A 22,854-nucleotide genomic window follows, 5' to 3' on the forward strand; every position below is an offset into this window, starting at 1 on the left:
GATGGCATTTTAAGTTTTATCAACTAAGTGAAAATAACAAAACGTTTAATTTTCTTTTGAAACAAGAAAACTGCTGGGTTTTGTGCATTTACTGTAGTAGGAAATGGAATACAATATACGGTATCTTTCTCTAACAAAGATAGCTGTTGTTTGTTTCCTTTCTTCAGTTCTGCAGAGAGAACTGTTTTTACAGAATTTCAATGGGTAACTAAAACGCAGAGGATTAATCAACATTTTTAAATTGCCTAGAAGCCCTACCGGGACTATATGATACATCCTTGTAGCCTTGAGGCCTTGGTAGGGGAGGGTGTCCATGTTTGCTACCAAGGTCCCCGAGACCAGCTATGCTTAATCTCTTCTTGTAATCACGCTGCAGGTGCAACATAGCATATTCTGGCACAAAAGATATGCAGGCCATTATTCACTGGGAGCAATGATTGAGTTGCTGCATTTCTCTGTGTTTGCATCCATTAGAATAAAGATCTTGGGCCAGCTTAGTTCTGCCGTGTTTCATAAACGGCGGGATCAAATCACCTTGTAGATGCCAGCTCTGTTTGGCACAACTCAAACCATTAGCTGATCCTTCCCACCACCTCCATTGCCAGTAGTAAATAATTTCTCTCTCCATTAGTCAATAACAAAATTGACACATTTTGCAGGGTACTGCAGAGAAAGCAATACATGTTTCCTAGTTGAGTTTCAGTAACTACACACTTGCCTCCCCCTGCCCCTTTTTTAAAAATTTTGATTATTAAATCCATTTCCTTCTGTTAGCTGACAGTGCTGCATGTTATGGTTCCCCCCCCCTTTTCAATTTAGAGAGATTGTGTTTGCACAGCACTTATCTCACAATCTGTCGTGCTCTGTTTTGTTTAGCACACACTTTAGATATTTTATTATAGCCTCTATCTTAAGGCTTTTCTTTCCCAACCCTAATCCTGCTGCAGAATGTAAAATTCTAGGATAAAAATGCATGTACTTGTCTCATTCCAGAGATTTACCAATGAAGATCATCTGGCTGTTCATAAACTCAAGCATGAGATGACATTGAAATTCGGTCCTTCCAGAACAGATTCCGTCATCATAGCAGGTATGTGCCATGTTCCAGATCAATTTAAAGGGAAATGGTTTCTACAGCCTATTGTAAGATTGATAATAGGAGCTGGATGCTCTAGGTATTATTTGTTCCACCTGTTTTGCAGACTTCAGTTAATCAAGGGAAGGAGGGAGGGAGGGAGGGAGGGAAGGAAGGAAGGAAGGAAGGCAGGCAGGCAGGCAGGCAGGCAGGCAGGCAGGCAGGCAGGCTACTAAATATATCTCTGCCTTTTTATGTAATACAGAAGTGTCCGATGTTGTGCCTTAAATGTGAAAGATTTACAGTCCATTCTTTAACACGTCCTGTGTAATTTCAGGGTGACAAACCATAGTTGACAACCCAGCTTCCTTTTCTACTCCCAGGCGTCAGTTTTCTTAAGTGTTAGGTGATCACTTAATACATTTGAAACCTCACCTAGCACTTTGCTGGGAAGGCATTTACAAAGCCCAGACTAATCTCTCCTAATATGCACAGGTTTGAGGAAACTATTCCTGGCAGCAGGGCATGTAACATAGAGAAGTCTATCAATTGTATTGAGATCTTTTAAAAATAAGACTGACAGGCTACAGATCTTGTAAGAAATTGTCTTGGTTATAGTCTCAAATGGAGAAGAAAAATCATTCCAAGACATCTCTTTCTCCCATGTTGGCTGAGAACCGAGGTGGCGCAGTGGTTAAATGCAGCACTGCAGGCTACTTCAGCTGACTGCAGTTCTACAGTTCGGCTGTTCAAATCTCACCGGCTCAGGGTTGACGCAGCCTTCCATCCTTCCGAGGTGGGTAAAATGAGGACCCGGATTGTTGTTGGGGGCAATATGCTGACTCTGTAAACCGCTTAGAGAGGGTTGAGAGCCCTATGAAACGGTATATAAGTCTAACTGCTATTGCTATTGCTAGAACATAGAGAGTTGCAGTCTCGACATACCTGAAGAGTGCTAGATAGAGAAAAACAGTGTTAGTTAAACAGTTTTTTCCTTTAGGCAGGCTGTCCTTGCATATTTTGGTTCCTTCATCTGCATCCCTTAGAAAGGCACATCTGCGGTTTCTTCTGCTACTGCGGCTTTGACAGGGAAAAGTGCTTTCATTCTTGCTTAAAATAAAAATATTGAAAATTATTCTAACTATACTTGCAGCAAGTCGACACTAATAAGCCAATATTGTTTCCTCTGACAGGTACCCCGTTTCCCCAAAAATAAGACCCAGACAGAAAATAAGCCCTAGCATGATTTTTTCAGAATGCTCATAATATAAGCCCCATCCCCCCAAAATAAGCCCCAGTTAAGATCATCAGACAGATGCATTTAGTACTATATTTCACCAAAAATAAGACCCAGACAGAAAATAAGCCTTGGTGCGTCTTTTGAAGCAAAAATAAATATAAGACCCAGTCTTATTTTTGAGGAAACACGGTAGACGTACTATAAGAACTGAAATCGAGGATTAATTCTTTTGGGGGGGGGGCATAATCTCCCTGGTCCTTTTTTAAAATTTTGTTTTGCTATAATCATTTTGAAGCATTATGTAAGAAGAACTACAACAGGTAGCCCTCAACGTATAACCATTATTGGGACTTTTTTCCTCTAACAGTGCAGTCATTAAGAGAGTCGCGCCCAATTTTATGGCCTTTTTGCCACAGCCATTAAGCAAATCCAGCTTCCCCCATAAGCTTTGCTTGTCGGAAGCTTCCTGGGAAGATTGCAAATAGCGATCACATGATCCCAGGATGCTGCAAATGTTGTGAATACATGCCAATTGCCAGGGGCCAAAATTTTTGATCATGTGACCTACAGGACATTGCAGTCATGAATACAAGGACCTGTTGTAAGTCATTTTTTTCAGTGCCTTCATAGCTTCAAATGGTCATTAAATGAATGGTTGTAAATCGGTTTTGTGGGGATTGCTAACCATACTTAGTCTGATCAATTTTTTAGTAAATTATAACAATAATAGAAAGCATGCTTTGAGGGCTTATTTTTTCCTGACATATGAAGGGATTGCTAGGCAAATAGAGCATATACTGTAGAAGAGGATAAGAGCATTGGGGATGGACAGAGGAGAGTGCCCTTTAGCGCTTGCACCCAGTAAATACCTAATAGATCAATTACAAAAAATCTATATACATACATATAGTTCTTTAACACTGATGTCTACCAGGTTGTGTGTTGTGATACACACAGTGACTGTTTCACAGAATTCCCTGTCGTTGATTCCTATAGAACTACAGAAAAAACAATGCTACCAACCTGCCTTCCATTGAGGACCTATATACTGCACGAGTCAAAAAGAGGGCTGTGAAAATATCTACAGACCCCTCACATCCTGGACATAAATTGTTTCAACTTCTACCCTCAAAACGACGTTATAAAGCATTGCAGACCAGAACAACTAGACACAAGGACAGTTTTTTCTCCACATGCCATCACTCTGCTAAACAACTAATTCCCACAACACTGTCAAACTATTTACTAAGACCGTATATTATTCTTCTCATCCTTCCTATTACCTATCTCCTTCTACTTATGACTATAACCTTGTTGGTTGTATCTTTACGATTTATATTGTTTTATTTAATTTTGATTGCTTATTTAGTATCCTATGACTATCACTAAGTGTTGTATCTTATGATTCTTGATGAGTGTATTTTTTATGTACACTGAGAGCTTATGCACGGAAGACAAATTCCTTGTGTGCCCAATCACACTTGGCCAATAAAGAATTCTATTCTATTCTCTTATTGCAGCTTTTGATTAAGTAGATGAATCACTCAAAGCTCCTGTTTTGCCTTTGCAGACATCAGTTCATGCGTGCCTCCCCTAGCAATGACATCAAATCAAGTTTCTGCCTCCACCACCAAATAACGTAAAGTACAAATAAAAGCTGCTCCTGAGATCCTGGGCTTGCTCGTATCAGCCAGCCTATTAACATGTCCCAATAAGAGGTGGGAACAGTGGGCCAACATCAAAGTCAGAATATATCCCATTCTTTTGTGGCTGGATGGATGCAGCATGTCCAGTTTCATTTGAAAAGTGAAAAAAAAAGATTCTAAAAATTCAAAATGCTGAGCCAGCATTTCAGAGGCCGGCCATTAATGGCTTCAGTGCTTTATATGCAGTTCTCTTTTCTTCTGTTTAATGAAGCAAAAGAAGAAAACAATTCAAATATGTAGAATTCAAATCATAAAACATATCCCATTTGACACCGAACATGTTTAAAAATTTATTTTACTGCCTCATATACAGTGGTATCTCGGTACACATCACTAATTGGTGCGACAAGTATTAAAAAGGAACAAGTCCCAAACAAACCACATGACTTATCACGTGACTCTTTCAGCTGGGAATATTTTTCTCTCTGTCCATTTTCTTATGTCAACGACCTTTTCAGCATGGCCAACTTTCTTCCTGTCTGTTCTCAGCAGCCATTCCCCTCTTCCTAATGTTGTGCATAGAGTACTAAACGAACACTGAGTACTGGAAAACATTTTTGCATCAAAATGTGTCGAGTACCAAATTTGACTAGTTCTGAAGTAGTCGAGTATCAAGGTACCACTGTAAATGTAAACCCTGCAAGCAAATCTAAAACAGCCATGCCGAAGCAGAAATGAAAAAGCTGATGTTTGTGTTAAGTGGCTTTTCTGCGTCTAGCAAAAATCTAGCCGGACACAGCCAAGAAGGGAAGGCTTTTGTAAATTGGGAAAGAGAACTGGCTCTCTTCTTTTTAGACCATTGATATGATAACACCTGGCAAGGAAGAGCAAGTCAAGAAGGAGGTTCTGAGAGGGATAAGAGCAGAAGTTCCCCACAGAGATAGAGATTCTCATTCCCTCCCTCCCTCTCTCTCTCCCTCCCTCCCCATCCCTCCCCTCACTCTACCTCCCTCGCTCCCTCTTTTCCTTATTAGAAAAAGGGATTAAAGCTCCTCATAAATGGGATGTTCTTTTCATGTCTCACTTTTTGGATAAGATAAGAGATTTTTTATTCTTTCCTCATTCTTCTTGATATTTTTAGAAGCATCTATACATGCACACTTAGGCATCTTCCTGAGAACTTCTAAAGCAGAACTTCATATCCCAGCACCATTCAGAGCAGTACAATGTCTTGGACTTTCATATGCTCCTAATGTAAGATCTCCCCTTCCTATTACAATATAGTCCATCTGCATTTGCTATTTCTAAGCTATCCTGCTCTTATCTTTTTAAATGCCCTCATTCGTTCAGGTCTTGACCAGCCCTTTCTACTTCCTACTGCATTACAGTCCTCCAAAACTGCAATTCATTTATACATATGTTTTCCTAGCTCTGTTACAGGTTCAATATCACATACCAATGTAAAATACATAGAATTATATTTTATATTAATACATGACTGAAACATTTTCTGCCCAATATGCTCTGGACAGGAGGAGGATGAACACACACACACACACACACCCTGAATAATGGAATCCAAACGTTATAGCATGATAACTGCATTGTTACAAAACTGTGCTATAAATTAATATCCTGGCTGCACATTCTGTGGGATGAATCATGGACTTCAATCACATATTTCTTACTGCCTTTTTCTCTCCTTTGCCAAACAGATCAAACTCCAACACCAACGCGTTTTCTGAAGAATTGTGAGGAAGTGGGTCTCTTCAACGAGTTGGCGAGCTCATTTGAACATGAATTCAAGAAAGCCTCAGAAGACGATGAGAAAAAGGCAAGAGGCAAAGTTCTTTGTTCTTACTAAAGTGTCGAGCAACATGAGGGCCCTCATCTGTATCAAGAAATATGGCCAGCTCAGGGAGGATTTAGGTTTTGTTAGGCAAGGAGCCACACTTAACCATGAAGAGGGCAACCAACAAGGCAAAGTCGGCGGCCTGTGTCATGCATGTAAAGTAGTGCTTAAAAGTATGTGAATTATTTTGATTTTTTAAATATTTCTGCATAAATATGACTTAGGACATCTATTTTCCACATATGTCCTAAAATGGGGTGGTGGGGGACCCAATTAAACAAATAAGTTGAAAGCATTATATTTGTTTATTTATTGAGGAAAACGATCCAAAGCTACGTATTTGTCTATGACAGGGGTAGTCAACCTTTTTATACCTACCGCCCACTTTTGTATCTCTGTTAGTAATAAAATTTTCTAACCGCCCACAGGTTCCACAGTAATAATGATTTATAAAGTAGGAAAGTAACTTTACTAGTGGGGGGTAGGGACCAGGTTGACTACCACTGGTCTATGACATGGTGCCCAACCTTTCCGGCTTTGTGGACAAACAGGTGGGGGAGGAGAAGGGATGATGGTTCCACACAAGTGGGTGCACAAATGGAGCTTCACACGCACTTACCCACTATTTCCATGACCCAGTTCCAGACAGGCCACGGACCCTTGGTCTATCAGGTAGGTAGCTATGGGCATCCCTAGAGCGAAACACATTGCACCTCTGCTCCATGAGCTACATTGCCAGTTTGCTTCCAGGTTCAATGCAAGGCGCTGGTTTTGTCCTTTAAAGCAGTGGTCCCCAACCTTTGTGGCTTGGCAACCTGGCGGTGGGGAAAGGGAAACTGGGCCATGTAAGCGGCAGGCCAGTATGCACACGCACACAACTCAACTTGCACAAGTTAAGCTGCACGCATGTGTGCACATGCACCTTCCTCCATTGCTTGTGCAGGTTGGGCTGCATGCTTGCCCACCGCTCATGTGGCCCAGTTGTGAATAGGTCATGGCCTAATGGTGGGCCACAGTCCGGGGGTTGGGAACCCCTGCTTTAAAGCCCTACAGGGTACTTGAGGGACCACTTCTTCCCAGTCACATCTACCAACCCCATCAGGTCAGGCAGGAAGGGCACGTCTGCTAAGAAGTTCCATCTGACAGGACCAGGAGAGGAGCCTTTTCTGACATAGTAGCAGTCCTTTGAAACACCATCTCTCCTGCAATGAGAATAGCCCCAACCCTATTGGCCTTCCAGAGATATCTCAAGATGTGTCTTTTTCCTACAGGCCTGGGGATCCCTTAGGATCAGGAGCTTGCAAGATGCCTCTGTTTTTGTCTGGGTTTTTAAACAGTCTCCCAAGTTACATATGTGTTCCTTATTCGTAGGGTTATTTTAAAATGTATTTTTATTGTTTCGCTTTTGTTGTACAATGCCCAGTCGTGAGATGGGCAACTATATACAGTACATTTGACAAATCAAGAAATAAATTAAATAAATAATCCAATAAAGACTTCATAGAGTGGCATTGGTGTTCCCTTACTTATTCAAACCTTTTCCAAAATACCAGAAACTCAAACATGGATCTCTGGGAAGAACAATCCTGTCAGAGTTTTCCATGAGGTCAGAATTTTCAATCTCTCTCTTTCTCTGAGGGGAGAACTTGATCAATTATTTTGGCTAACAGTAATATGTATAATTAGTATTATTAAAAATGTACGGTAGTCATGCTTACTGACCATTCAGCAACCATTTAAAGTTCAATGAAAGGTATTTAGAATAGAATAGAACAGAACAGAATTCTTTATTGGCCAAATGTGAGTGGATGCAGGAGGAATTTGTCTTTGCTCTCAATGTACATAAAAGGGGAAAAAAGAGAAAAAAAATACATTCATCAAGAATGATAAGATACAACACTTAGTGATAGTCATAGGTTACTAATAAGAAATCAAATCATACTAGGAAACAAATAGAAAAATATAAATCATAAAAATACAAGCTACATGGTTATAGTCATAGGTGGGAGGATTGGTAATAGGAAGGATGAGAAGAATAATAGTAATATAGTCTTAGTAAATAGTTTGACAGTGTTGTGAGAATTAGTTGTTAAGCAGAGTGATGGCATTTGGGCGAAAAACTGTCCTTGTGTCTAGTTGTTCTGGTGTGTAGTGCCCTATAGCATCTATATTTATAACCTATAAATATTGAATATTTATAATCAATATTCAAAGTTCTGGCTGTCACAGTGCCCCAGAATCATGTGATCACAATTTGGTCACTTGGCAATTGGCTTGTACTTATGACAGTTGCAGTATCCCACAGTCATGTGAACAACATTTGTGTCCTTTCCTGCAAGCTTCCCACTAGCTAGGTCAATGGGGAAGCCAGCAGGGAAGGTCGCAAATCACAGTCACGTGAAATCTTTGTATAACATCCTCAGGGTCATCATAACAACCTTTGACAGCAACCAGAACTGTTGGGCTTGTCCTTGCTAAGTGATCTAGTCATCTGATAATTATTCTTTACGACCCACGTCGCTTTCCCAATTGTTGTAACCTGAGAATTAGCTATATGTGAAAAGCTCACTTGAGTTTACCAAAGTTACTAGATTGATATGCCATCTATTGTAGTTAGGTAGTCATTTATTGAAGTCACTAGCATGCCATGGTCATTTTCTTGGATATTGTTCCAAGTTCCTAATCTACTTTAGAGCTCTAGGATTTTCTGGTGGCCTCCAGATTAACACAAATGAGGTCCTAATCTGTTTTGCTTTCTGAAGATCAGGCAAGATCTGGGTGCTGCCACCTGCTATAACACTCCATCTTAGGCATTTGTTTGATTCAAGATAAGATTTAAAGGAGAGGAAAAAATTGTATTGTCTCAGTGCTGCTTTGTATCCCAGCCATAGCTAAAGTCAGATTTCATGGAAGCCCCTGTCAGTACAGTAATGAAAGAAATGTTGAAGAATAGATTTCATGATTTCATGAGTTTTTTCCAAAGCATTGGAAGGAGATGCTTGGCTGGAACACATATATCTATATTTTATTTTTCATATTTTTCTTTATTAAATCATCTGTATCTTATTCTGCTCTTGGAAGAGGTACCCTCCAAACGCTTGCTTGCGTGAGTTTGCACTTTCCCTCCCTCTTTCTCTAATAAACCTTAAAACAGGGAACATTCAAATTGAATTATTTATTAAATAAGAATTTAAAATAGGATTAGGCCAAGCCAGAACAAGACACTAAGCAACCCTTGATCTCTTTATGTCTCGTATTATGCTTTTTAATATAAATAAACCGCCACAGGTCTCTTAATGAAATCCTTATCTTGCCTGCTAAATTGCTGCCTTGCTGTTCCCACTGAGCCATTCTTTTGCGTCTGTCTGAGTTCCTTGTCTTTTAAAAATTGTGTGGCAGCCTGGAATCTTAATTTTAGCTTTTAATTTGAAGTTTTGTTTTATAGCCAAACACTTTATGCGTTTAGACCACCCATGGACTTTTTTTGCTGGACTTTTTAAAATAGCTACCACGGCGACTCTTAATTTGGTGAAGTTTGTCTCCCCTTCCTCCTAGTTAAATATATGACTCAGCCTTAATATTTCCAACCTTCTGCAAGAGCCTGCAGCAGTTCCAAGCCTGGCTGGTTTCAGGCAGGCTGAAGGAATTACTCCTCCAAGAATAGAGCTTGCCTGGATTGTTAATTCCAGCTGGTTTCCTATTTAGAAAACTTGGTGGATTTTGCCCGCTACATTCACGGGATACTTTAAACGCTTGGCTAAATCGAGTCCAGTTGCTGGTGGTAGTTTTACTTTGCGTATGTATGTAAATTGATAGGGGAGGGGAGGGTGTTGCTTCTTCTTCTGGGTAGCTCCAGCTAAGAGATGTTGATGATCTTTATAGTTGAAAAAGATTGGGGTATTTCCAGACGGATGGGTGACTCATCTCCTGGGTCAAGACGAGTCATATGGAGAAGCTCCATATTCATTCACTCCTCAGTGCCGAGACCTCTTTTTAAAACCAGTCCTTGTTTTTAGACGGGATGCCAGGTTAAAAGGGTGGATAGCACCTCCATTTTATCTTACAGAAACCCAATAAAGTACCATATTTTTCGGACTATAAGACGCACTGGAGTATAAGGCACACCATGATTTTGAAGAGGTAAATTTAAAAAAAAATGTTTTTGCACTCTACAGGCCTCATTTTTTGAAAAAAAAAGGGGGGGGGGCATGCAGAGCTTTGGGAGGCTTGTAGAGTGCTCCTGGGCTCTGGGAGTAGCAAAAATGGCCCATTTTTTGCTCTTTTTTGGCCTCCCCAGCCCTTGGGAGCTCTTTGCAAGCCCCCCAAACCCTCTGCATGTCCATTTTTGCAAAGGGGGGGGGGGTTTCAGGAGGCCAAAAATGCTGTTTTCGGTGTATAAGACACACCCAGATTTTCATCCTCTTTTTTGAGGGGAAAAAGGTGCTTCTTATACTTGGTACTTTCTTCTGAAAGATAGTAGCCAGTTCAGCTGTTTCTCTGACACCTGCTGCTTCTCACAGAAAACTTGATGCTTCCTGGTGGATGTTTTCAGCAATGATTCGTCTACTGAATGATTCCCTAATTACATTTTTTGCATATCCTCAACCTAAAAATGCTGACTGGGAATTCTGGATGCTTTGGAAGCTCCACTTCTTTAAAGTGAGCAATTTAACAGCTTAAAAAAAAATGTGGAGACGCTCCAGTTCTTTTAACTTTAGTTTCAAATGGCCTCATTAATTTGGTAGATGAGCAGAACTGAGGCATCATCCTTCAAGAGGGTTAAATGTGACCCTCCTATTGCTAACCCTCATATGAGATTGGATTCATACTCTACTTTTAGAATATGACATTCCTAGTTTCTCAGGAGTGACTAGAAATTAAGAAGCCTGTAATTACTTACAGATGTATTAGCCTGGTTCTTAAGGTAATTAATGTCAATAACTGACTTTGAGTTTCAGTACTTCGGACACCCACTTGGGTGTCATCATCCACAGTGATGGCCGTTTTCTTTGATTTCTACAGAAATTGTTCAATTACAGGAGTAGTGAAGCAAATGGGAAAGTTCAGTGGTAGAATATGTGTTTTGCATGCAAACCATCAAAATCTGAATGCTTGGAATCAATCAGTTTTTCAGAAAGTTAAAAGGCATTATCTAGCAGCCTTAGGGAAAAGCTCCCCTTGACTAGTGGGAAAACGCTTAAAGTTATAATTTTTCTCTAAGATGATGCCCTCTGGTTATATTAGGAATATATCTCCCAGAATTATTAGCCAAAATTATTTATAGCCCCAATACTTCTAGAACAATGCCCCCCAACCTTTTGGGCACCAGGGACCAGTTCCATGGAGAAAAGTTTTTTCACAGACTGGAGGGAGTGTGGATTTGCATCCTGCGGGTGGGGCTTCGTTTGTTTGTGTGGCCTAGTTGCTGGCATGCCGAGGTGGCGCAGTGGTTAAATGCAGTACTGCAGGCTACTTCAGCTGACTGCTAGTTCTGCAGTTCGGCTGTTCAAATCTCACCGGCTCAGGGTTGACTCAGCCTTCCATCCTTCTGAGGTGGGTAAAATGAGGACCCGGATTGTTGGGGGCAATATGCCGACTCTGTAAACCGCTTAGAGAGGGCTGAAAGCCCTATGAAGCGGTATATAAGTCTAACTGCTATGCCATGGATTAGTGCTGGTCTACAGACCGGGGGTTAGTCACCTCTGCTCTACAGGGTACCTGGTTAGAGAGGATTGAACTGGAACATACTAGGCCTGTGTTAAACAAATGAAAAGCTAAAGGAGAAACAACCCGGAGATGGCAAAGTCTGACATTCAGCATGTAATATGACAGTTTGTGTAGGCGATGACCAGCCTGAGCCAGAGGGAGAGGTAAAGCATGTCATCTGTCTGGATTCCCATCACACCCACGAGAGATCTAAAGCCAGCCCTCCTTGAATTCTGTTGGCTCTTATCGCCTGCCAACTTGCTTTGACCGTTAGTAGTTCAGATTCTTGTCTAGAGATGGCATGGAATAAACTTCTACTGATTTGAACAACCTTGGTTTCCTGGTTTCTTATGCCTGACAGTGTGCATTACAGCATAGAAGAGGGTTCTAAAGAAACATTTAACTGAAGATTATGCACAAGACGTAACCAGCATAAGACAAAAGAGGTGACAAGTAGCAGATTGCTAAACAAAGAAGGAAAGAAAGATGGTCTAATTAATTGTTACTCTGTTTGCCCCTGTTGGTTTTCTTTGGTAGCTACTAAAAGCAATTTTTTGCCTTGAATACATTGAAAAGTAGCTTTTTTGTGCCGCCTGGCCTTTTTCCCCTCCCAGCAGCTCATTATACCTTCTTTTATCACCTTGGCAAACTCCATCAAAGGCCTTGAGGAGGTATTAGGCTGCTTTTGATTGCTTCAAGACTATTTAATGTGCTACTTCTCTTTCTGCTTTGCTGTGCACGGTGCCATTCCTTCCTGCTATACTACGACCTGGAGATCTACGAGCATAGACGGCTGTTGTTCACAAAAATTGGAAAAGGCCATGCTGAGCTGTTGAAATGAAAATAGGTGTGGTGGCAAGCTGCCAGGCTCAGGCATATGGTTGGGTTTTATTACAATGGCCTGGTCATAGGTTTGTAATAACTTACATGGCTCTCTCGTTGGCTTTTGATAAATCAAGCTGTAATTCAAAAGTGACTTATATTGCGGATTCCAGCACTTCTGTGAATGAGTGGGGGGGGGGCGGTTTTTTGTGGCCTGCAGGCCCTCCAGCTTTTATTTTTATATTCGCAAAGTTTTACAAGAAAAAAGGGTTGCCTGTAGAGTGTTATGTACACGATCTCCAAAATGCTGCCTTCCTGGTTTAATAAGGTTTTAGCAATTTAAGGCAGACATCTAACCTGACGTTCATGCGAAGAAGAATAGCAGGCGTCCTTGGGGACAAACTGCTGCTTACATAATCTGCACTGCACTTTTCAGCCCAGGGACCCCACTTAAAGACCATTCTCGACGGCGGTCTTTAGTAAATACAATGCATGGAAAAGCCCAGATCAAGTATTCTGGAGAGAGAGAGAGAAATTCTCTGATGATGGGCTCCAGCATGATCCCAAAAGCTTGGAAGAATAAATCTTTGGTCCCGATGACCGACTCAGATTGGATCCTGCAGTCTATAGTATATTATTAGCTTTTCTGGACCAAAAAGCCACATTAGCATCAGAAAAATGGGATAATTGAGGTGGTTAGAATGCAGTACTGCAGGCTAATTCTATGGACCGCCGGCTGACTGCAATTTGGCAGTTCAAATCTCACCAGGCTCAAGGTTGTCTCTGCCTTCCATCCTTCCGAGGTCAGTAAAATGAGGACCCAGATTGTTGGGGCAATAGGCTGACTCTGTAAAACCACTTAGAGAGGGCTGTAAAGCACTGTGAAGCGGTATTGTTGTGGCCCGCCAGCAGCCGGCAGAGCTGGCAGCAGATTTGGATAGTGAGGAGGTTGGGGAGGAACATGGGCCAGTCCTGGAGTCTGGGGTAGGCTCTGATGTGGGCTGTGTGTCGAAGGCAGAGAGGGGGCCAGAGCTGTATGCCAGTTATCAGCTGCCTTAGAGTCAGACATCAGTGAGGCAGACGAACAGCTTGAGCCTGTCCCAATGTGTGCATGTGCAGAGTTGCCAGATGAAGGGAACAGCTAAAGAACAGGGGTCGATTTGGGAGTAAGACCACAGGTGGACCATGAATGGCCCTTCCCAGAGGAAATAAAAGAGAAGCGAAAGGGAGTGGAGTTTGCAGGAGACAATTAGTTCGCTTAATTGGTTCATGACTCTCCGAAACTCCTTGCCAAGTTTTGCAGATATCGGCCTGTCAGCTCTCCAAGTCAGATAAGGTCTGTGATTGTAAATCCCCCCTTAAAATATTTTGCTGGATGTGAATGAGCAAAATTCACAGTAAATTAATAAAAGGGGTTTTTGTCGGGACCAGGAGTTTGCTTCATGTCCTTGGGAAGCCTAGATCAGAACAGGTGCTATTGTTATTGCTATAAAAAATGCCACGAGCATCGGTAGCCTAGCCGTGTTTCTAGGCTTTTCTAACTATATTTGTGGATGGTGTGCATGCAGAAATCTGCAAACACATCACAGTAGCTTTGGGCACTATGTGCTAAAACATGTATTTTGTGTTTCCACAGTGTTCTGGTCCTCTAGATATGTCTCTTCCCTCTACCCCGGATGTCAAAATCAAAGAGGAAGAGCCTGTCGAAGTGGATTCTTCTCCTCCAGACAGCCCAGTAGGGAGTCCACAGTCACCACAGCCTAAGGAGAAGGTGAGCTTTCAGGAAAGGTAATCCTCGAGTTACAACCACATCTGAGCCCAAAATTTATGTTTCTAAGTGAGACTTCAAGAAAGTGAGTTTTGCCCCATTTCATGATTTTTCTTGCTGCATTTGTTAAGTGAATCGCCGCAGTTGTTATATTAGTACAATCGTTGTTAAGTGAATCTGGCTTTCCCATTGGTTTTTGCTTGCCAGTAGGTCACAAAAGGGGAAATCACATGATCCCAGGACACTGCAACCGTCATAAATATGAACCAGTTGTCAAGGATCCAAATGTATATCACATGACCATGGGGATGCTGCAACAGTCATAAGTGTGAAATATGGTCATAAGTCACTTTTTTCAGGGCCGTTGTAACTTTGAACGGTCACTAAATGAACTGCTATAAGTCTAGGACTACCTGCATTATTTTAATCCGCTTTTAATGGCTTTTGTTCATTTTGAAAAAGATGCCCTCTGTATAAAAACAAAAGCAAAATTAGCTCTCTAATTATTTCTGATAATAGTAACATAGAGGCAAGAGATTCAGAAGTATTAGTCAGTTGAATCCTACAAATACTGGTTGACTGCTGGACTTGCTGCCCATTTTTTGATTCTTTGTACATGCCGGGTGTAAGAACTGGCAGTTCCATGCCAGGGACAGATGCATGAAAAATGCTGAAATAATTTAAATTATCACCACCCCAGTCTCTTCCTTTATGCAGTCCTTTCTTGGCTTCATGTCTGCTGGCAACTCCACGTTCCTAGCGATGGATCTGAACCAAATCATAAAGCAGGAAAGAGCTCAGAAGAATAGAAATGAAATTTATGGGAACGTGGCTTATCCCTGCTCTTGAAGTTGTTGCTACTAGAGATTTGAGGCTTGGATTTGAATTTTAATGAACATCTTTTTGAATTCCAAATAGCTCTCATATTTCCTTGGGAGTTCCAATTGCCTATTATAATCTACCAATGTGCCTGCAGATCACATTCATCCATGTTTTCCATACTATTGCACTATTTTGTGAGGTGCCTGATAGGGTTAACATGATATTAAATCTCACACTATTTTTTGGGTGCAGGACTACTAAATGCTATAAATAAATAAATCTGTTCGACTCATTTCTTAAATCAAGCAATCCTTCTAATAATTATCCTGATCACGATGAAACAGAGGGCTGTAGATTCCTGGCTTGAGAAGATTTGGACCTCTTGCCTTTTGATAAAATTGGGATTTTTGAAACTACATTTATGCAATATTTATAGGCTCTATCAGATATTTGGAATTAGCATGGTGTTATTTGGTCTGCCTTAGGGAAGAGGGGTGCTTATTTGTATTTTTTTCATTCCATGTTTCCATCAATAATACTCAGTAATATGATATATAATGTAATTAGGTAATCAATAAGTTAATAAAGCAAAAATTAATAGCATTACACAAGGATGGTGGTGGTGGAAATTTGGCACTGATTGTCTGCATTTCTCTTAGGAGAGCACTTCAAAACCTATTATCATTTCTACGCCTACACCAACTATTGTACGTCCTGGATCTCTGCCACTGCACTTGGGATATGACCCCCTACATCCAACCCTTCCTTCTCCAACCTCGGTCATCACCCAGGCTCCACCTTCCAACAGACAGCTCGGGTAAATAGGAACTTTGAGGGAAGAGAATGCATCCTAAATTCAGTCCTAGAATTGAGCATTTTGTCAGGTAGAATTTTCTCCTGAAGTGTTCTGGTATCAAATCTGTATGGCAGTGGAATATATAATTGCCCAAAAATAGCCACAAGAGAAGGAAACATGCCTTGGGACCGTGATGGTGAACCTAGTGGCAGGTGAAGCCCTTTCTGTGGGCACACGAGCCGTCGCCCAGCTTAGCTCCACCACGCATGTGCATCCGCCTCCCTCCAGCAAGCACATTTTTGGGTCTCTGCTGCACATGTGGGAGACACGTGCGCATGCGCAGTGTGGTCACACACATAGCAGTGGGGGGAGTGACACGTTCCCCCCCAAGCCCAATTTTTGATCCCAGGAGGCTTTAGAGACTCCTGCTAGGCCCAAAACGGGGCACAAGGGGCACACGCATGGGCGTGGGGAGCAGGGGGGGCATCATGCATGCATGCGCAGGGGGCGGGGCACATTGCATTGTGGGTGTGGGCATGCACACTTGCGATTTTGGCACACGAGGACAAAAAGGACAAAAACCACTGCTTTGGGATATGGTTCCATCACAGTTAAATTATTTATTATTACTGCCATTCCAGGTAGATTTTGAGCTGGATTGGGAGAAGAAGCTGGCTTTAGTTACAGGTAGTCCTTGCTTAGCAACTGCCACATTTAGCAACCACTCACATTCACGATGGGGATGAAAAAGTAACTTGGCAACTGATCCTCATATTTACAACCTTTACAGGTCTGTAAAGGAAAAGAAAATGGAAGTAAGATCATAAAATCATGAAGTTTCGCTTAGCAACCACTTCGCTTAGTGGCCAGGTTGCTGAATGAGAAGTACTGTGTTAGTTTAGAACCAACTGTGGCTTTGCAATCCATGTTTACTCTGTCAGTTTAATTAGCAGTTAAAAAGTTAGATTAAGAAAATAGTTTGCTGTCCATTGGTTAGAGCACCATGGGGTATTTGGAGAAGGGATGGATTCCACGAATCAAAGAGCATCATGTGCAGCCAAGATTTGCTGGAGAGAGAGTTCACTTCCCTGCCAAATGGATGGAAGTTTGTTTGATGCATTTTCTTTTTGCTTGAAATCTTTTCCAGGTCTCCTACCAGTTCTGTACCACTTGTCATGCACCTTGTGAATGGACAGACTATGCCGGTCCTTCCTGGCCCACCCGTTCAGATGCCTTCTGTCATATCGGTAATGAAAGCTTCCAGCATGGCTGATTTTGATAAAGGAAGGGACAGCTTTTTCCCTTTGCAGAGCATATGGGGCACTTTAATTTGCAGAAATTGACATCTCCCTCTACTTCTCTGCATGAGATAAGCCTATGCTGGAGTAGAGGACATAGGGGTCGGTGAGAGCCTCTGCCTGTGAGGGTAGCTGTGCCTGCCAACCAAGTCATTGGTCAGGAAGGCTCAGGCTGAATCCTTGTATGAACAGATGGCTGGCCCTGTTGGTTCTGGGGCTGGGAATGGCAGGCTTTCTGATTAGCTAGCTTTGTGCTTGAAACCATTCAAGCTTGCAGAGAACATGTCGGCTTTTCCAAGCCAGGAAAAACTCCCTCCCTGGCCTCTTCGGGGCATGAAATGATTATTTAGCTTTTATTTCTGCATATGGATTTGACAAACATGAGTACCTTCTGGTGCATCTTGTATTATTTCTGATGTTGCATGCAAATCAAGGGTCTGCTTCTTTGTGCGGTAAATTTTCACTGACTTTTAAGTATTTAGAAAGTTTCTGCCACACTGGAAATAGGTCAATTCCAATAAATTGGAAAGGCTAATTTGTGAGGACAGCAGAAGACATCTCTCTGTGTCCCTATTGGGGAGGTTTGCAAATGGCTACCTTTTCTCCAGGAAAGGAGAAATTCTATGAATTCTATTTAGCTTACCTAGCATCTTCCCTCTCCAATTGCTCTGAAAGTGAACAATAACATAAAATGAGAATGGAAATGGCAAAGAACCTTACAGAGGATAACAAATCGGTCAGAAGTTTTCCTCCTTATGATAAAAATGTAATTCTGAGCCTGCCCTCCCTCTAAAGATTTCAGGCATCTGCACTTTGTTTCTTGACTTATTTTTGTCCCTTCCACAAAATATGATAAAAATGTGTTATCTGAAAGATGACAATAGCCTTGAATATTGCTCAGTGATGTGTTCCATCCCCTCTAATTCAAGACTAACGGTTTCATCATTTTAGCCTGATTGATCTCCAAATGCCTTTGTTCTAAAACAATTCTGTGGGCCTAGTTATCTGGAGCCAGAATCTTCCTTATGATCGGCAGATTGCCAGCAATCCCCAATTTCAAGATACAAATTTTTTGAGAGCTAGCGTTATGCTGCAGTTTTTAGGCGACTGTAGAGAGGTGCACACGGATACCCTGTTTCCCTGAAAATAATACCTCCCTGGATAATAAGCTCAATTTGGCTTTTGAGCGCATGTGCTAAAAATAAGCCCTTCCCAAAAAATAAGCCCTCCCTGAAAATATTGCAACGCAGCAGCAGCCATGAGGTAACCATGCTCTCCACCTCCTGCACCTCAAAAATAAGAAAACCTCCCCGAAAATAAGGCCAAGCGCTTATTTTGGGGGCCAAAAGAAAATAAGACCCTATCTTCTTTTTGGGGAAACATGGTACCTAAAATCAAATAAGGATATTTGGGACAATCATTAAAAAAGAGAGGGTTTGCCTGTTGTAATGGAATGGTTCAGAGAAAGTGAAAATGTGTGGGTTTCCTTTGTGAGATTTTTGTGAGGCATTCCCCCCCCCCTTTCGATGTGTTCTAAGTAAAAAAAAAAAAAACCTGAGGTGCTTCTTCTTTCTCCTCCTACAATATATAGCTGGCAAGGCCGATGCCTATGGTGCCAAACATTCCTGGTATTCCTGGTCCCCCGGTTATCAGCAGTGGCTCAATTTCACCATCAGGACTTCCAGGACACTCTGAAGCTAAAATGGTGAGCTCCTGATTCTATTTTGTTGTTCACAAGATGGCTGCTTTTAAAGAATCGAATGAGAGAGATGTACGCACCAAGATGCCTTGCAGATTTCAAAAACATTTTTTTTCTATCATTCTAGTCTTGAAAGCATGACTGGCTGGGATATTATTCTGAGAGTTGAAGTCCACACAACTTTTAAAGGAGTCCAAGATTGAGAAAACACCACTTTAAAGAAACTTCATCTTGTAAAAATGTTTTAGGTTGTTGTATCATTTTTCAGAAGTCAGACTTAGTCCCCTTTGCCATCACCACTTGCACAATTTACAGACTTGAAGTACTACTAGATCCAAAACTACTAAAGCTCACGGTGTTGTTGTTTTTTTTCCTCTTGAATTATATTCCCATGCCAAATGCAATAAAATTGCTTTTGAAATTCTCTCTCGGGTTCAAAAGCAACTTGATGTATGGCAGCCTTCCCCAACCTGGAGCTTTCCAGACATGTTGGAATTGCAAACCCCCAAATTCCCATCCACGGAGACTGATATATGGCAGTAGAAGAGGAGGTATTCAGCCAAAACCATTGCAAAATCCTTTTTAGCATATAAAACTGATGCAGAGTTCTTTGAATTCTGGCCTGGGGTTACAAAGAGTATAGCCACAAAAGTGTAGACATGTCCAAATACAGCATATTAAGAATAGATATTAACTTACATCTGAGCAAATATCACACAAATTTAAGAAAAACAGTCCCTCTACTTCTTCAGGCTAGAAGTTCTTTACACCAGCAGAATATTTTATTCTATTTTACAGGCATATCCTCTTGGTAGTTTTCTAATCTCTTTCTTTTAACCATCTTCCATTTGACCAAATTATTTTGAGACTAACACACACACATTCCTTGGAAGGAAAATGAAGTAAAATGTAATAAAAAACCAAATGTTTTATTAGAAAAATTCCAGCTGTCTGAATATTTTATGGTGACTTATTTCTTAATTGTATGGGAAAGGAAGAATTCTTGTTTAAACATTCCATATTAATGAGAGCTTCTCCTCCCAAAAAATGAGATTTTTCAGATTTCCTTAGCAAAAAGAATTTCCAGTCACGTGTGATGTTTTTACATCCATTAATCCAGGTTTTTTTATTTTTCTTCTAGGAACATAAATGTGAACCTCTAGTTAACAGTATGTCAGGTTTACTACAACAGACTGCCTCTTTTTAGCAAACTCCAAATATGTGTTTAAAAGATCAACAATAGCAATATCACTTAGACTTAATATACCACTTCATAGTGTTTTTTCAGCCCTCTCTAAGTGGTTTACAGAGTCAGCACGTTGCTCCCAACAATCTGGGTCTTCACTTTACCGACCTCGAAAGGATGGAAGGCTGAGTCAACCTTGAGTCGGTCAGGAATGAACTCCTGGCAGTGAGCAGAGTTAGCTTGCAATACTGCGTTTCAACCACTGTGCCATCTCAACAAGGAGAAAGTCGAGCTTCTCCTAGTGTTTGTTTTGTCTTCATCCCATGCAGAGGCTAAAAGCCAGCCTGACGCAAGGAATTACTTCCTCACTGAACGGCAGTGGCATGATGGTGGGATCAGCGAGCACAATGGTGACTTCCCATCCTGAACAGGGTCAGATACTTATCCAGCACCCTGATGCACCTTCTCCGGCCCAGCCACAGGTTGGTTAAGTGCCAAATTGGATTAAGTAAGGATTCAGGAAACAGATGTGAGACTACAATGCATCTCGTCCTTCCTCAGCTGGCAGGCTCATCAGTCAAAGGAAAGAGCCCAAATTTAGGAAAGCTGTCGTGGAAATTTGTAAGGGCGCTTGCTAGACCGTATGATATTTGATTAAAACCCAACAGCTACTATTGTGAGCGAGAATTTTATATGAAAAAAAATTGCACTGGTCCTTGTGAAGAAAAGGGGAATGGGGAACTTCTAAGTAGGGGCTTGATCTAACTATGCTATTAGAGAGAGCATGATGGGTGGCATGGCATCATTTGCTATGGTATTTATTCATATTTTTAAGAACAAATATGAATTTAAGATTTTGAACCATTATAAAAACAAGAATGATCTGATAATTATGTGATGGTTTATCAGGGGGTAATGAACTCTCTTATACAATAATCATTTCTGGAGAAGGGAAGGAAAACCATCATCAGCTTCCGGCAGTCTTTTAGTTATCTGGAAATAAATGATATTTTGTTTTGGATTTCTCTCTTCCTGTGCATCTTTCTATAGTCTTTCCCCATTTCCTTAGAGAACCAACTCTCCTTTTTGCAGTTTCTGAAAAACTACTTTAGAACAAACTTCAAATTTTGCAAATGAAAATAAGCTTGAAAATTCAGTATGTTGTTTTTCCTTGTTGCCAAATTAAAGCTTTCTAATTGCAGGATGTGCCAGGTTTAAGGCACTCAGTTTCTAATTCCCTGAGCAGATGGGTAGACTAGGGTGAGCCTCCATTGCTTCTGTCAGCATTGCTACCAGATGTTTATCACTGAGATACAACAGCAATGGGGACAGAGTCAGAAACAGAGAAGCAGTGTTTACAAATCTTCTCTCCCTCTGTCTCTCTTCCTGTCTTAATTACTTGAGTTTAAATGCACCCCATTTGGTCCTGCCAGCTTACCAAATGCCAGCTTTCCATCACAATTACCACCTGCTCTGTCAGTTAGAGCTTCCAGAAGTTTACTGTCCATATGTTGCCTGACTGACAGCGCGTATAGGGAAGTGGAAACTGTCTGTCTAATTATAGAGCCCATTTGGGGAGGCTGAGCTAAGGTGGGAACCTGCAAATTTGTTTTTGCTTTTGGCAGTTATTTCCATTTGGCTACTTAAAAATAAAAAGGATTTCAGGGACTATTACAGTGTTGCCTCTACCCCACAAGGATCTCATTGCAAAAAATTACATAGATGCTTCAACAGATACAAGGGAAAGGAGCAGGGTTTTTTTTAAAAAAAATTAAATTGATAAAAGGGTGCAAAATCAAATAATGACCAAATATCCCAAATTGCTTGCAGAAAAATGCACAGCAATAGGCATCCTTGCGTCTTGTACATCTATTTTACAAAGAGACTATTGGGAACCAGACAAATCAGAGGAAAGTGTTATTTATTGTTTGTTCATTAAAAGTATTACTTTTTATTCTCAGAGACAATATCAGAACAGTTTACAAAAAATATCACACAAAATATAATAAAAGCAATCAAGAATAAAAAGGCAAACATTAAACAGTAAAGTAGCATTGTGAGCATTAGGGCAGTACTAATAGTCCCAAAAATTGCTTGGATGAGTCCTTTGGTCCATATAAGTATGTATGACTGCTGAATTCTTAATACAAGGTGGGCCTCTTCAAATAATGGCTGAACTGCACCTTCCAGCAGTTTTAGCGGGCATGAGTAGTAACAAGAAAGGCTGGGAGGTGTAGTTTAATAACACTGGAAAGCCACAGGTTCCTCCTCTTTTTCTTTGAACAACCTGCCCCATCTTCTGTGTGAATAGCCGGCCCATCTATCTGTCCTTTGTCCTCAGGTTTCCCCAGCTCAACCCACACCAAGTACAGGTGGCCGACGGAGACGCACAGCAGATGAAGATCCAGACGAACGTAGGCAGCGTTTTTTGGAGCGTAACCGTGCTGCTGCTTCGCGCTGCCGCCAGAAACGCAAGCTCTGGGTGTCGTCCTTGGAAAAGAAAGCGGAAGAGCTCACCTCACAGAACATCCATCTAAGTGTAAGCAGGCTTGCCAACATGCCTACAGCATGATAAATGTACCCCTAATATCGTATCTATCCTTGCTTTATTTTCAAGACCATCCTCCTCCAGGATACTTAAGTGAGATCTATTGTTCATAAATGTGTTCCTAACCAATATAATCTGAAATTATGGGATCCAAATGTAGTGTGGAGGTGATTTTTATACTCTGAGACCTTCATTACTTATCTTGGAAGATCTTGGCATGCCTTGCCTTTCTACCATCTGGAGGAGCTTTCCTTGCCCGGGGGGGGGAGGGGGGGGAGGGGGGGAGATTTGAGGTCTCTGTGAAATAATGCTTTCTACTAGCACACACTTTATCAGATTATAGTTCCCTTAGTTAAATTATAGCTCCTTGTGGGAATGGGCATTTTGTGGAACAGA

The 22,854-nt window shown here is 41.3% G+C and overlaps 1 protein-coding gene across 3 annotated transcripts in view; it reads left to right on the forward strand.

Moving 5' to 3' along the window:
• The window catches only part of LOC106552911 (cyclic AMP-dependent transcription factor ATF-7), a 107,404-nt gene that overhangs the window by 80,013 nt on the left and 4,537 nt on the right, over positions 1-22,854 (forward strand). For 2 of the 3 annotated variants that reach the window (XM_087710504.1, XM_087710505.1), the window contains exons 3-10: positions 994-1,090; positions 5,677-5,795; positions 13,978-14,112; positions 15,591-15,748; positions 16,875-16,974; positions 18,617-18,730; positions 20,240-20,392; positions 22,252-22,449. In XM_087710504.1, the coding sequence (XP_087566630.1) occupies positions 994-1,090; positions 5,677-5,795; positions 13,978-14,112; positions 15,591-15,748; positions 16,875-16,974; positions 18,617-18,730; positions 20,240-20,392; positions 22,252-22,449 (1,074 nt within the window). Of the gene's footprint in view, positions 1-993; positions 1,091-5,676; positions 5,796-5,823; positions 5,987-13,977; positions 14,113-15,590; positions 15,749-16,874; positions 16,975-18,616; positions 18,731-20,239; positions 20,393-22,251; positions 22,450-22,854 lie in introns of those variants that run through there. The other variant, XM_014071317.2, reaches the window with a different exon arrangement.

The sequence above is a fragment of the Thamnophis sirtalis genome, unplaced genomic scaffold (assembly GCF_051295495.1).
Source record: "Thamnophis sirtalis isolate CommonGarterSnake01/CBP01778 unplaced genomic scaffold, rThaSir2_p1.2 scaffold_3, whole genome shotgun sequence".
NCBI lineage: Eukaryota > Metazoa > Chordata > Lepidosauria > Squamata > Natricidae > Thamnophis > Thamnophis sirtalis.